At 36.2% G+C, this 15804-nt stretch overlaps 1 protein-coding gene, 2 non-coding genes and 1 pseudogene across 3 annotated transcripts; 1 reads left to right on the forward strand and 3 right to left on the reverse strand.

Moving 5' to 3' along the window:
• The first annotated feature begins 3116 nt into the window (after positions 1 to 3116).
• LOC143575631 (protein trichome birefringence-like 8) lies at positions 3117 to 6757 on the forward strand. Its single transcript, XM_077059947.1, has 4 exons — positions 3117 to 3490; positions 4704 to 5093; positions 5458 to 5616; positions 6385 to 6757. The coding sequence occupies exons 1-4, from the start codon at positions 3117 to 3119 to the stop codon at positions 6755 to 6757; spliced, it is 1296 nt and encodes a 431-aa protein (XP_076916062.1).
• Positions 6758 to 7469: 712 nt separating this feature from the next.
• Positions 7470 to 7630, reverse strand: LOC143575632 (U1 spliceosomal RNA). The gene has a single exon (XR_013142803.1). It is a non-coding gene; the product is annotated as a U1 spliceosomal RNA (small nuclear RNA).
• Positions 7631 to 9245: 1615 nt separating this feature from the next.
• Positions 9246 to 9406, reverse strand: LOC143575633 (U1 spliceosomal RNA). Its single transcript, XR_013142804.1, has one exon. It is a non-coding gene; the product is annotated as a U1 spliceosomal RNA (small nuclear RNA).
• Positions 9407 to 15257: 5851 nt separating this feature from the next.
• On the reverse strand, positions 15258 to 15405 carry LOC143575634 (U1 spliceosomal RNA; annotated as a pseudogene).
• Between the last annotated feature and the right edge of the window lie 399 nt (positions 15406 to 15804).

A 15804-nucleotide genomic window follows, 5' to 3' on the forward strand; every position in this document is an offset into this window, starting at 1 on the left:
GATTGATCCAAGAACATTGTTGTTTGATCCTGTCTCTAAGACCAACAAACTAGCTTGGTCTAGTGGCAAAGGGTTATGACTCCCAACCAAAAGGCTGTAGGTTCTAGTTTTATTTGAAACATGTTTAAGCCTATTTTTATACAAAAGTTTTTTGCACAACCCAAATCATAACCAAGAAAGCCAATTCAAAAATTTAAAACCAATATACATACATCTATATATATGATTGTTTATTGGATTACATCGAAACAGAAGGCAAGCGGGCAACAAGCTGCGCCGCTACTCCTTTTTGAATCGCAAAACCCAATCTTTTAAAAACTATATTTGCTGATCTTGGAGTCATAACATTACTATGCATGACCCGCTGAACACGGGTAAAAGTTTTTTTCCCTTTTGTTTAAGGCCCAAAATATTTTTTAAATTTTTTAAACCAACAAAATACTCCTTTTGTTTAAGGCCCAAAATATTTTTTATCTTCGGCCCAAAAGTTTTTTTCAAATCTCAGAGCGGCCGTGCCTAGGGGCTAATTGGGACAAACTTAATTGATCCCAAGGCTCCGGTTCAATCATGCTTTCGCCTTTCAAATTAAGTTTTGAAGATTCCGTCATGAAGATGCAAGGTTATATCCGTCGTGATCTTATCTAGGTGAATGGTTCATGAGAGTTAAAACATTTTATTTCGATTGTACCTAGGTTTTGGATTGAGTTCTTGGTTAACCTCTATAGTTAAATGGGTTGAATTGTGTATTTGGTTTATTTACACGGTTTACCTTTGTTTTAAATATTAGTGCACTATCTTCAGCTTTTGGCTTTTTTACATAATGAGCAATTTGGTATTGTATTATGTTTTGCAATTGTGAATTGGTAATTTGTGAATGAACTAGTCTTAAAAGTTTTTATCACTTGCATAGATGTATTTACAAAGTCATGTTTATGGGATTTTCTAACTAGGTGGACTCAATCATATGTTTGCTTATTGAATCTAAATCTCTGATTTCTTATAATTGCTTTAAAACTAATCAATGGTTGTTGCTTAAGAAAGCATTTTAACTTAAGTGAAATAATCAAATAGATCGAGTAATGTTGACTATATGCTCGTTGTGGATATAATACCGTACTTACTCTAGCTATATAGTTTAATTGGGTTTTCGCATTACTTAAGCATTGGCCGTCATTCAACTAGGGCGCTCTGCATCCTATAGCAACCACTGGGTAAAAACGTCGGTCTCTTTAGTGATTAAAAGAAAAGAAAAAATAAAAATAAATGAACCGATAGAGATGGCATGTTATCGTTATATGGTTTCAATATGGCAACATTCTTGCAACAACATGTCGTGTTTATATGGTCATCGTATCAGATCAAGTTTTATGAATAGTGCACCCACTCACGCTCTCATCGTCGTGATTCGTCGTTGTCCTCGTCATTATTTATTTGTTTGTTATTAATATTATTCTAAACATCATTACCATTCCATCAATAGAAGCTCATACTGCCTTTTGTGGTCAATTGATGTTGTAGCTAATATCAATGTAAATGTGTGTTGATAATCTTTTAGGTGTATCATCACTTTATTTTGTTCTTTACGTAAATGAAACAATTTGTAAACCTAATGTACCATTATAAATAAACTTTTTTTATTTTGTAAATGCATGTTTACGATGAATTTTGGGGAAGAAATTTTCACTGCTTATAATTTCGTACCTTATTAGTTTTGTTGTATTGGTATCTATTATATTGGTTTTGTTAGGATGAGTTACTGTACAATAATCGCTTATCATACATTACGTACACGAATTATGCTAAAGGTTAAATCCAATTAGGGATGAGCTCGGTACCGTACCGGTACCGGTACCGAAAATCCCGATCCCGAAAATCGCAAATTTTTTGTACCGGTACGAGTACCGAAATGTTCAGTTCGGTACCGGTACTGTACCAGTACCGGGACGGTACCGGTATTTAAGGTAAAATTCGGGAAATACCGGTACCGTACCGTACCGGTCCCGAAAACTCAAAACCTTTGTACCGATTCGGTACCGACGGTACCAAATTGGTACCGATTTTGGTACGGGTACCGGTTCAGTACTTGTACCAATCAGTACCATACCGATTTTTGTTCATCCCTAAATCCAATTACGCTCAAATAAGTTTTCATTAAGAACAAGTCAAATATTGAACGATTGAAGATCGAGATCTATTTGTTTGGATGACCTGATGATTAATTGGATATTGATGACGAGTTCAAGATCATCTAATGTGGTGTGATTTCATGGATCAATTAAAAAAACGTAGGTTGTCTTATACGTAATTATAGCAAGACATTATTGTAGTAGATATTTTGCCTATATTGGTTTTGATATGTTAGACGTATCATATTTTCCCTTTTTAAGACATCTTTGATACATAAATAACAAAATTATTACAGCACTCTAATTCCATTTATATGAACATCTCTTAAGGAATTATAGCCAACCATACTATGAACAAAATTTCATTTTCTTAAGTGTAATTTACTGTTGTGATATAATTCACAGGAGTCAAATATTAAAGATTTGAGCTTTTAAAAATTCATAAAGAATTACAACTAAAAATAAATATAATACAAAACTTAATTGTAATAAGTAAGGTAGTGTGACTACATTAAAATAGAAGGTAAGCGGGCAACAAGTGTATCGTTACCCATTTTTGAATTTCAAAACCCAATCTTTTAAAAATTGCATTCGCTGATCTTAAAGTAATAACATTACTATGCATGACCCGTTGAACTCGCGTAAGTAACTCCACAGCTTCAGGTGTGAGGAAACCGAAAGTGTTAAAGCAAAGGAATAAATACATGTTGGTTGTCAAGACATGTCTTCTCATGTTTAATCACCTTGCCTGATCGAACTATGAAATCACTACTTCCTAAGCCCACCAGAAGAGAAACTCCTATTAAATCCGCGCATGCATGTATAAATCCACAAAGCTTTTAAAGAATTTAAATATAAATTTAAAAATATTAAACAATACAAAATCAAAATCCAAATCTTTGACTTTTCTGTATTATAATTGCCAGCTTTCATACATATAATAACCAAAAAAACCTATTTTTTCCTCATTCAACCAATCCTCCTCATCTAATGGATCTTCATCATGAAACTCAACCCTGCAAACCACCCCACTGTTTCATCCTACCATTAACATTAAATAAAAACGATTTCACCTATGCACTCATCTTCTTCATCTCTATTCTAATAACCTCCATTGTTGTCTGCTACTTTGTATCCCCATTCTACCCTCACCTTCTTCAGTTTAACCTCTCCAAAGCCCTACCCATTAACATGACCTGTGATTATTCATATGGGAAATGGGTTTGGGACGAAACATACCCGACCCAAAAGTATAATGAAGATTGCCCGTTTCTTGATCCGGGTTTCCGATGCCGCCATAACGGGCGGCCGGATACCGGGTATGTTAAATGGCGGTGGCAGCCTCATGGGTGTGATTTACCAAGGTATGGGGTTCAGTTCTAGTTTTCTATTGGTGGATATTGTAAAATAATTTTTGTGCATTATTAAACTGCATGCATGGGTTTTCTTTTATTGTTTTTTGGAATTTTATTGGTTTAAAATATGAATTTCGAGGTAGCTATTGATAAATTCTAGGGTTGAAGATTTAGTGCTCATAAGTAGCTCAATGCATTGCTTGTTGTTCACATGATTTTTTTGTTTGTACCTTTTTTTATACTGTATTATGCTATATTATATAGTATTATAATTAGTAGCAGTGTAGCATCCTTAATTTTAGCTTTGTGAATCTCGAGTTAATCAAACCAGTGAGTCAGTGACACCTTCATCAAATGGTTTGAATAAACTGGACTTATTTTAACTGTTCGTAAGCATGTCAGTTTAAATTTCTGAAAGCATTAAGCCAATAAACTCAAGTCATGAAGGTTGAAATTTGAAAAACTAGTTAAAAATAAGTTTATTGAATTAATTATGTATTTTAATAATTATACAAACTGTGATTCACTATAAATCTTAAAATTTTCATGTTGGTAACTCTTTGGTGAAGACATGAGGGACGAATAGTACTAACGGTTTTTACCTACGGAATACCGACAGGATCACAGGCAATCCTAGCTAATCATAATTGTGACAAATACCTACAGGATAACAGGAAATCCTAGTTAATCATAATTGTGACAAATACCGACAGGATAACAGGAAATACTAATTAATATAATTGTGATATAACTATAAGTCATTTTTCTAGCAGTATAGTGAAAGTCCAGGGCCGTCGACCACCCGGGCCTCCCTTAGAGCCGGCCATGTGAAAGTGAAAGTAAATTGTTCTTAATAGTTAAAGAATTGTTTTAGTGCCTATCAATTTGTTTTCTCCATTTTATATTTTCCTATTCTAATTGTTCGTTTCTTTTTGAAGACTTTTTCCTAATTTGCATCTTTAATTTGTGCCATTTAACATTCTATTTTGAGTGTTATCACATATAAAAAATAATAAGAGTGTAACATAATTGTACTATAAGCATGAGACAATCATAGGCCCTATTCAAGAAAACAATAGAAGCTAGATTAATGCGTTCATACAAAAGTCATATCTACAAGTAAGGCCATATTAGAATCTTGCATTTTAAATTTGAATAAATCCATTTGATGAACAGAATACAAAACACAAAATTGTAATCAATTGCACTATGTAAATAACAGATTTGATGCACGAGATTTTCTCGAAAGAAGCAGAAACGGACGTATAGTATTCGTGGGGGATTCCATAGGAAGAAACCAATGGGAATCCCTACTATGCATGCTTTCACAAGGAGTCTCAAATACATCAACAATACATGAAGAGCATGGAAACCCCATAACCAAACACAAAGGTTTCCTTTCAATCATGTTTCATGACTACAATTTGACCATCCAGTACTACCGAGTGCCTTTTCTGGTGGTCATCGATGACCCACCGGAAAATGCTCCTAACGAAGTCCAACGAGCCATTAGGGTTGATAAACTCCACCGGTTTTCTATGAAATGGGCCGGAGCAGATGTTCTTGTCTTCAGTGCTGGTCACTGGTGGAACCAAGACAAAACCATAAAGATGTAAGTGCTCTATAACCATAATAGGGTGCGGGGTTAACTGACCCACAACTATTTTTGTATGTAATTATTACGGTTTCTATAGACCCCCGGGATTTTTAAACTACCTTGTCAACCTATACATGTTACATCTGGAAAACAATTTAGTGAAAAAAAAAAAAAAAATGATTATCATTATTACCTCGGCAATTTGTAGTTTTTAAATTTACAAGTTGCAATGGCAGCTTAATTATTGTTATTTATGCGGCCCAAATCGAAAATTTGGGCATCGAGTTATGAGATATAATTCATAAAATTTATATAGTTTTATGTTTATTGATTATAATTTCGTTTTTATAGGATGTTGATATTTGTTTATGTTCTTCAGGGGATGGTATTTCCAGGAAGAAGGGGCATTGAACATGAAAATGGATGTTATGGAGGCATTTGGGAAGTCTCTTCAAACACTAAAGTCATGGGCTTACAACACTTGTAATCCCCAAAAGACCCATATCTTTTTCCGAAGCTTTTCGCCTGTACATTACAGGCAAGTATACGTTTTTACAAGCATAAGTTTCAGCTCACTTATATGATATGGGTACATTTGTGTTTTGTTTGTAGTTTAAGTGCATAAAAGTAGTTAGAAGTTACACTAATGGGTCTAGCTAATCTGAACTTACGAAATTCAAAAGATGGACAAAAGTTGTTTACGCCATACAGGGTGGTTGGACTCAAACCGAACCAAAGATAAAATTTTATTTTTTTGGTTTTATGTTATGGATTCGGCTCGGTTATTACGTTGATCAGGCTAGAACAGTTTGGGTCCGATAAAAATTGTTACAAAATAGTGAATTTGGGCTCCAAACTTTTGAGCAAAAGTATTTGTTCATTATTTATTAATAGGTTTGAGTCAAAAACTTATCCCCAAAAATAATGAGTTTTGCCATAAATACAATAACAAACATTCAAACAAATTCAGTGCTGTTTTGGTGCGTTTCTGTTCAGTTTTGATGCGGGTCATTTTGGGACAAGGTATTACTAAAACTGAACCATAGTTTTAAGTTAAAAAACTGAAAACAAAATCAAACCGCTGATTATTAGTTTGGGTCTGGTATTTTGGTTCCGTTTTGATAGATTTTTCGGTTTTGGATTGGTTAATTGGTTTTATTCTCACCCTAGTTTCTGGGTCGGTCTAATCTTACAACCCATCTCCGTGTACACCTTGGCACCTCTTAACTATTTAATTTCTGGAACTTTCAGCCTAAAATCGTTCAAATAGCATAAAAATATTGAATGAAACATGTTATATGTGCAGGGGCGGAGAATGGAACACAGGCGGTCATTGTGATCGGAGCAAGGAACCAGAAACAAGCTACATTAATCCAGAAAGTGAACCCTTGAACAATCAGATAATAATGAAAGTGGTCAAAGAGATGGAAGCCACAAAACGGAAAGTCAAATTCTTGAACATTTCATATTTAACAACAATGAGGAAAGATGGTCACCCTTCAAGATATCGTGAGCCAGGTACTCGACAACCGTCTCCACAAGATTGTAGCCACTGGTGCCTACCAGGTGTTCCCGACACTTGGAATGAACTTCTTTATGCACAACGTTTGTCCACAGGATTTAGAGTCAAGTCATCAAGTGGTGCACTGATTAGAAGTTTGTACTATGTTGGCTCATAATTGGGCTAGTAGTTCATCGGCACATGAACTGAGGTTGACTTGGATGGCTCAAGTATGCACACATGACAGTTCATGTTGGTTCTTTTGTCGATAGAAATGGGTTCAAACCATAGATGGCGTCAAACCAAATGTTTATTGCTCCTGCATAGTTTAGTCATGAGGAACTTCAAAATTATAGGAAACAGAAACACGCAGATTTATTTATATGTTATTGCATGATTAATTTATGTAGTTGATGCAGGAGCATCAACAATATCTTTTAATTTGTTATGTTTATATTTTATTGTTTTTTATTATTTTATTTCCATGTTCTCTCTTTTTCTTTTAGCATAAATAGGATGTTAGGATTTATTGTTAAGTTTCTGATTAAGTTTGATATTATAAGAACATTGTTTTTGGAACTTCAGTTCGATTTATCGTCTTTTGATTAATCATGAGTCTCTCGAGCCATTGTTCCCTTCCAAAACTGCATCAGTAGTACTTTTTTTATATAAATTGTTTTTGTTTTTACTGTTGTATCCTGATTTCCCACGAATGTAACAAGACTTTTTGATCTCTTTGAAGCTGTTCAGTTCATAGCATTAGCCAACTAAACCCTTAAACTTGACTTTCTTGATTGAGGTTGCGTCTAGCCATCAGTTAAGAGCTAAGTTTTACATTTACCAGGCGCCAATGAGCCAAACAGATACCAAAAACTTACACTCAGTATTGTGCAGGGGCAGCGCGAACGCAAGCCCCCACTGCCACAAATTACGATGCAGACTCGATCACTAGGACCGATCTTAGGGTAGCACCCCTCCTATGTGCAATGGAGGTCGCTAACCTAGGCCATGGACCTTCTTGATCGCCAATTGACCCCATCCAGGTAAGTGAGTATTCCTGTTACATCTTTCATCTTTTATCCACCAATCGATCCCTTTAGTTTTCTTCTCCATGTCGATGTGGGATCACTTTATAGTTCTCATGCTTTTCTGGGAGTTCTAGCCCCTTGATATATACTTTCTGATATACATTTGAGTTTAAATTTTAATTTGTAAATTCTTAATGAATCCAGCTTGAGAGAACGGAATATTGTTCATATTGGATAACAATATATTTTTAGCAATAATATATGGAGCGATAAACACAAACTACTTAAATCCTGCTGAACCACTGCTGTAATTACATTAAGATTCTATCATGTTCAAGAAAATAGTGGATTAAAACGTTGTTAGATTCCTTGATGAAGAAATTACATCATGATGATCCAATTGTGTTCAAGAAAGCAGTACATTGAGTCAATTTGTCGAGGAATTAAAACAAGACTGGTAACGCTAAGTATAATTACATCAAAAGTTAACTACAAATATTAGTAAACATGCCAGATTTAGTTCATTCGTGCTTTTTTATCAAATACATCTTATCAAGACATTTTGAGTATCTGATTACTGGTCAAACATGTAATCAATAAGCATGAATTATAATAGTTGTGTAGTTTTCAAGTTAAGGCTTTATTCGCGAGATATGTTTCCAATTGCCAGGATTTCTTCTTGTTTAGTTATCAAACGAGACAAGCATGTATATTGTGAGTCCAGTTTGGTTTCTTTGAATCTTTTCCAACAATCAAGTTCTATAGGTTTTCAAGCTTAATATGGTACTTCAGTTACATACATGAATACAGTCAATTTATCTGCAATGAAGGTGTCTTAGCTGAACAGTAAGTAACTAGTATTGAGCTACAATGTACAACCATTTTTAAGGTGTACAAATTTAGGAATTAGAGCTAGAATTTTATGACTTAACATCAAGATACTAGAAACAACATAAGCCTTGAAGTTGGGCTAAATTGCTTATACAAAAAATAAATAAATAAAAAATAATAATCCTTCTTAAGCCTAAAGGTGCCCCACGGCCAAAAACAAACTAAGTGGAGCTTGAAAGCAAAACCTTAAACAATGAGATGAATTTTAATGTGGTCAAGAGATGAAACTTGCAAAATCTTTAATTTTTTAACATAATCAATGAGAAAAGATGTCAAGCCTTCGACACACATGATAAACCAGATATAACCGACCCTACAAGGTTGTTATCATTGGAATGAGATCCTCTATTCTCAACTTTTGTTTGGTGACTGATCAATGAGAAGTGTGGTTTGAAGTTTCTTCTACTCTATGGAATCAAAACTCTGTGTATCACTCTTCTGACTGTTTTTGTATTAGAAACCATCTCTTTCTTCAGTGATAGTTAACTCACATATATTTATGAGCTACGCAATTGTGGCTTGCTATCGTCCATTATGATCGCATATATTTCGGTAGCCACAAAACCTTGAATATACTTCGAATACTAGGCAATCTCGCCATTTAAAAACATATATGTAGCAAGTACCCACATCCTAAAGAGATATAGTGATGTCTGGGAGGCTTGTTAAAGAATCATTAGACATAGAAGCCATATATCAAGAGTATTATTCTAACCACAAGATCAATCACTTTTGACTAACTATTGAGCAGGGTCTGCGCAAACGCAAGCCCCCGCTGTCACAAATTATGATGTAGGCTCGGTCACTTGGACCAATCTTAGGATAGCACCCCTCCTACGTGCAATGGAGGTCACTAACCTCGGCCATGGACCTTCTTGATCACCCATTGACCCCTTCCAGGTAAGTGAGTTTCAATATTACCTCTTCCACCTTTTATTCACTCTTCCATCCCTTTATCTTTCTTCTATTTGCTGATGTGGGATGGCTTTTAACTGCTGTTTTCACTGCACAATCTCACGTATCCTTCTAGTTCCGGCTCTTTGTACTCTCGGTTACACATTAAGTTTACAAGTTTAATTGAATAACTGTTTCCGTATCCAAATCAGATAATAGTATTCCCACATGTGAATTTGGACCTTTAAAGGTTTCATGAATAAATTTGTCAGGAATAGGGGTGACATTTTGTTACATCAATGCTGCAGGAGTGAATTTACAAAAATATAAATGCACCCATTGCTAAACTTTACAACACTTCATATTTGGTAAGGTTAATTTCCATTCAGTGTGATCCTTTATGTTCTCATAAGAGTTGATATAAGTGTATGAACGGTACACTTTGTTTAAGTTCAGTTCAATATTATAACCAAAACATAATTAAAAGTTCCGTATCAGTTCGCATAATTTTGGTTTTTGGTTTATCGGTTTAATTGTATACAAACTGGTTCAGCTAACTCAATTGACCACTGGGTTGCACTCTGAGGCTTGTCTTAACTGGAAGCAGATTCAATACAGATTTGAATTTTGATATAAATAAAAATGCCAATAAAAATAAAATAAAATATATTATGGCTTATACCAAATATAAATTATGTTCTTTTTAGGCCTAGAGGTGCCCCTCCCCCCACTACCAGAAAAAAAGTCAAGTTGTGAAAGCAAAACCTTGAACAACGAAATGAATTTTAGTGTGATCAAGAGATGGGACTTGTAAAATGCAAAATCAATTTAGAATATAACGTATCTAACGTCAATGAGAAAAGATCTCAAGCCTTTGAGACACGTTGAACCATTTACTCGATCTACCACCGACTCTACAAGGTTGCTGCCACTGGGATGAGATCCTCTATTCTCAACCTTTGTTTGGTGAATACTAAACCATATGATCTCAACGAGGAGTGTGGTTTGAAGTTTCTTCTATGATGGAAAGTAAAGTAAGACGTTTCTTCTACTCTAAGAACCCCTTGTATCAACTATTTGGCCATTTAGTATCAGAAAACCATCTTTTAGCGCTAGTTAATCGACAAATAAAGTTGTAAGGTTATGACTCGCTATTGCCTATTATGTTCATGTGTTATATACTTATATCGGTAGTCACAATACCTTGAGTTCTATACAAAGACATGAATTAGGCAATCTAACCATTTAAACACACATAGATCAGATGCCAACACATTGAGAGAGAGATATATTGGAGGTTTCTTAAAGAGAATTTTGAATCAATATTGGACAGAAAAGCCACATATGTAATATCGGTGGTCTTCAAAACCAAAGATCAAGTATAGCTCATGGTTGGCTCATAATGTGCTATGTGTGTATCAACTACTTATTCAAGTGATCATGGTATATTCAATTCTACGAACTAACTCTTCATTGGCAAACAAATGCACTATTTGGTTAGCGTTAGAGGTTACACATGTGGAAGAAGTAGTACAAGTCACATTACAGTTCTAAGAGGTGTTCTTCATATTCCATCCATATCAAAGGTTGAAACTCATTGAAGATGTATTCATATATAGTACATTCCAGATGCACACTCCTTACAATACTACAATGATAGTAGTTCACAAATCACAATATCGTGTGGTAATTGGAGTCTTATTGGGAGGTTGTATTGTCTCACTCTCACCTTCACTGATGACTTACCATTAATTACTAGCTTTATTTGTTAGTGCATGATGTATTTGAAGATAGACAGAACATCAAAACTAGTCATTTATGTTTGTACGCTTTTTCATTGGACGTCCTTTGGCGAAAGAAATGGCAGAAAACATCCTTTATGCTTAAAAACTCTATCATGTTACGTCCTTTCGTACTAACTCAGTTAAATTTTTTCGTTAAATCTGGGCATCGCACGTGAGGGTAAACTAGTCTTTTTACATTATTTATTAAAAAATATAAAACCCCTTAACACCCAACTCTCTTTCTTTCTCATAGAACTCATTCTCTCTCTCTCTCCTCTAGGCTCTCCTACCTCTCTAAATTCTGGTGCCACCATCACCTTACCGCCGCTTGCCACAATCACCCCCGCCCCGCCTGTGATTGTTTTGAGCTTGAAGATAGGAAGTAGGCGGTGATGAGCTAGGGTTCAGGCGAAGGCGGTGGGGTTTCTGGAGATCGTGGTGGTGGAGAGAGATGAAAGGGGGTAAATCTGTTTGGGACCAGATCTGGGTGATTTGGGTAAGTAAATCACAAATCTGTTATCGGAGATGGTGGTGATAGTTGGTGCTCATTTGTTGGTGGTGAGTGGTGGTTTCTGGAGATCGTGGTGGTGGAGAGAGATGATAGGGGGTAAATCTGTTTGGGACCAGATCTGGGTGATCTGGGTAAGTAAATCACAGATCTGTTATCGGAGATGGTAGTGATAGTTGGTGCTCATTTGTTGGTGGTGAGTGGTGGTTTCTGGAGATCGTGGTGGTGGAGAGAGATGATAGGGGGTAAATCTGTTTGGGACCAGATCTGGGTGATCTGGGTAAGTAAATCACAGATCTGTTATCGGAGATGGTGGTGATAGTTGGTGCTCATTTGTTGGTGGTGAGTGGTGGTTTCTGGAGATCGTGGTGGTGGAGAGAGATGATAGGGGGTAAATCTGTTTGGGACCAGATCTGGGTGATCTGGGTAAGTAAATCACAGATCTGTTATCAGAGATGGTGGTGATAGTTGGTGCTCATTTGTTGGTGGTGAGTGGTGGTTTCTGGAGATCGTGGTGGTGGAGAGAGATGATAGGGGGTAAATCTGTTTGGGACCAGATCTGGGTGATCTGGGTAAGTAAATCACAGATCTGTTATCGAAGATGGTGGTGATAGTTGGTGCTCATTTGTTGGTGGTGAGTGGTGGTTTCTGGAGATCGTGGTGGTGGAGAGAGATGATAGGGGGTAAATCTGTTTGGGACCAGATCTGGGTGATCTGGGTAAGTAAATCACAGATCTGTTATCGGAGATGGTGGTGATAGTTGGTGCTCATTTGTTGGTGGTGAGTGGTATTTCTGGAGATCGTGGTGGTGGAGAGAGATGATAGGGGGTGGTGGTGGAGATACAGATTTGAAAGACGATGATGGTGGTTAAGTTGGGGTTTAAAGGCAACGACAGTGGTGGTTTATGTTGGGTAATGGTGGTTTGGTCAGGCTGTAGTGGAGGTGATGTTGCGGTAATCAGGTCGATGGTAGGAGTGGTGCGACGAAGGTTGACGGAATCCTCAAATTTGTTCTGTATATCTTGTTTGTGTTTTCAAACGGAAGCCCCAAATTTGTGTTTTAAGGTGGTAATCAGGGTTCAAATCAGATGACGGCGGCAGCGGTTTTTTTGGGCGAAATCTTTAGTGTGTACAAAGAGGAGACACAGAGAGAGAGTGTTTCAAGATTGGGATGGCAGTGCTTTGTTACCGGCCATATATTTAATGGCAAGACAGAGACGGGTGGAGATGGATTAGGGCCAAAGTTAGGGTTTTTGATTTTGTAAATGATGAGTATTGGGGATTTAGGGTTCTTACAGTGGGAGTTACAGTGGAGGCGACCGACGGTTAGTGGTCGGGTGTTTGTGGGTGGAGGCGGCGGCAGATGGTGGGTGGTGGTGCTTGTTTGGTTGGTGATGGTAGGGGTGGTGGAAGAATCAGAGAGAGAGGGGGGGGGGGAATTTTATTTTTCTTAAATTTAAATGTTTATTTAGTTTTAATTATTAAATAATGTGTAAAGTTACAAAAGTACCCTCATGTGCATTGCACATGACTAGATTTAACGAAAATATTTAACAGGGTTAGGGCTAAAGGACCTAACGTGAAAGGAATTTGAAACATACAGTATGTTTTCTGCCATTTGTTTCGCGAAAGGACGTCTATTGAAAAAACGTCCAAACATAAAGGACGTCTTTTGCTGTTTTGTCTTGAAGATATTTTTAACCTCAAATATTAAACATAACATGCACACGACAAGATTCTTGGTTGTAAACCTTTTGTTTTTTTTTTTTAAATAAGATAGAACTAAACAAAGACGGAAAACAATCACTAACAAGTGTCTACCAGTACTCTACCAACTTGTCAAAATAGGCTAGTCTGCATACTGTTATGATACAAATTGGTAATCGAGCGAGCGATAGAGAAGAAGAAGAAGAACAGAAGGGAGAATTATCTCAAAATCAATCGCTAATCTCATTCCCGTAACCAGTTGGCTTATTAACAGTTCATACAATTGACTAACTACACTTTCAACCCTCATACTATGATACTTTTACAATTGACCCCCTCTACTATTTGATACCTAACACATACCTAGTACAATATTGTTTCTCATATTTCTCTCTCATGTTCTTCATCTTTTTGGAGAGAAATATTTAGTCCGATGTTCTTCATCTTCATGATCATCCATTAACCCCATCCAGGTTTAACTACTTCCATCTTTCACCTTTTATTCAGCCTCCACTTAGTTTCTTTTTTCTTTATCTACCAATGTGGGATGACTTTAAAATGCTCATTCCACTACACACATTTCACATATCCTTTTTACTCTAGATCTTTGTTTTCCTACTTAGTAATAAGTTTATTTTCTATTTGGAAAGCCATTTCTTCATCCAAATAAGATGCTAGTATTCTCAAATCGTTTTGTGGATTTGATTGGACCCCAGAAAAAGAAAGATTTTTTTTATTGTAATAATAAGATAGTTGACCCGATTCGAGAGGTGCTAATCTCCAATTTAACCAATTCGAGATGATAAGTCTCCAGTTACAAGTGATAATCATACTAAACAAGACCAAGAAAACTAGAACAAAAATGGAATACTTAAACATAATTTGGTAGTTAATGCCTCCTGACAGTCAGTCTTTGATAGTCAACCTCCCACTTATTCAGCCCTAAACTTTTGCTCCTGGGTCAAGGTAACTTACCCGAGACCTTTTAGACCCAGATGGCTCGACCCGCTGATAAGGTGGAGTTAAGGATTAGAGCAACATTTTGTAAGAATTCAGACTTTTAAGGTTTCATGTAAGGATTTGTCGAGAATATGGAGACATTCAGTTCACTATGATCTTGCACGCTTGTTTTAATAAGGAACATAAGTTTGTGAACGGTTCAGTCTTATCAGCTCAGGTTCATAGAATAACCGAATCATATTCAAAAGTTTCGGTTATTGGAGAAGTATCAGTTCGATTAATTTCGAAAATGATCATCGGTTAAACATACAAACTTGTTCACCTAAGTCATTGACCACTGGGTTTCATTTTGAGGGATTGTCTTGATTGAAAATAGATTTGGGTGTTGATAATAATAAACATTTTCAGCAAAGTAATATATCTTTTGGCATATTTTTTATGGTTTTTGATATGTAAAAGACTTCAAAGTTCAAACAGATTCCTGCTTTAAAATGTCGGGTGCAGCTCTTCACTTCAAAATAGTAACCAGATCGGTTCGATAAACTCAGTTTTATGGATCTTTGTAACCATACCCGAACTAAAAAAGATAGCTATCAAAAATTTTCAGACCGAATCATCAGTTATCAGTTCTTCCTTTGGTCAGTTGTTGAATGGGCAATGGCATCAATTAATTGGGTGAAATAAATTCAATATAAAAATTAATATGTACAAGCAGTCCTTTGTTGTATAGCAAAAAGATCATAAACCAGTGGTCACCACTTTCGCCTAATATAAATAGCAACCAAACAATAGAACAGATGACCATAGCAACAAGGGTGAGTTTGTCCCACAAACTAAATTGTTGGGTACAGCTAAAATTGGCATGAGAAATAAGTGAACTGATATATCGCTCAAGATCAAAACAGCATAAAGCCTCCACGCCTCCACTGCCACAAATTATGATGTAGACTCGGCTACTTGAGCCGATCTTAGGTTGGCACCCCTCCTAAGTGCAATGGAGGTCACTAACCTAAGCCATGGACCTTCTTGATCATCCATTATAAAAAGCAAACTTGAGTTGGTCGTAAAATGCTTATTAGTCATAAAATCCCTATGTGTTTCTTCATTCGAATATGAGAGTATAGTGGCCAATGATGGTCAATAGAATTAGGTAGAGAATTTGACCATGGAGTTATCTATCTAAGACAGTTGTGTTACTAATGTTATATTGTGCATTGATGAAATAAGAAGCACCACCCTGTTCATGATAAAAGGAAATGCTAAATTTTCAAACATGACGTGTCTAAAATTGATAAAAGCATATGTCGAGTCTTCAAGAGGCCAGGTAGTCTACCGTCGGCACCACAAGGTTGTATCCAGTATACACTTGTCTGATTCAGTAACAATATAAATGAACTTCTCTACTCTCAACTTCCGTCCAAAATTTTTGAGTGAAGCGATCAAGAGATATTGG

This window comes from Bidens hawaiensis, unplaced genomic scaffold (genome assembly GCF_021521415.1).
Source record: "Bidens hawaiensis isolate Kalapana, Puna unplaced genomic scaffold, B.hawaiensis_p1.1 tig00027554_1, whole genome shotgun sequence".
In the NCBI taxonomy this organism is placed as follows: Eukaryota; Viridiplantae; Streptophyta; class Magnoliopsida; order Asterales; family Asteraceae; genus Bidens; species Bidens hawaiensis.

Excerpts from the sequence above, each read along its gene's own strand:
- LOC143575631 (XM_077059947.1), top strand. The coding sequence starts at position 3,117 with ATGGATCTTCATCATGAAACTCAACCCTGCAAACCACCCCACTGTTTC. Across the intron at positions 5,094-5,457 it reads CAAGACAAAACCATAAAGAT|GGGATGGTATTTCCAGGAAG; the intron begins GTAAGTGCTCTA and ends TATGTTCTTCAG. Across the intron at positions 5,617-6,384 it reads TTTTCGCCTGTACATTACAG|GGGCGGAGAATGGAACACAG; the intron begins GCAAGTATACGT and ends TTATATGTGCAG.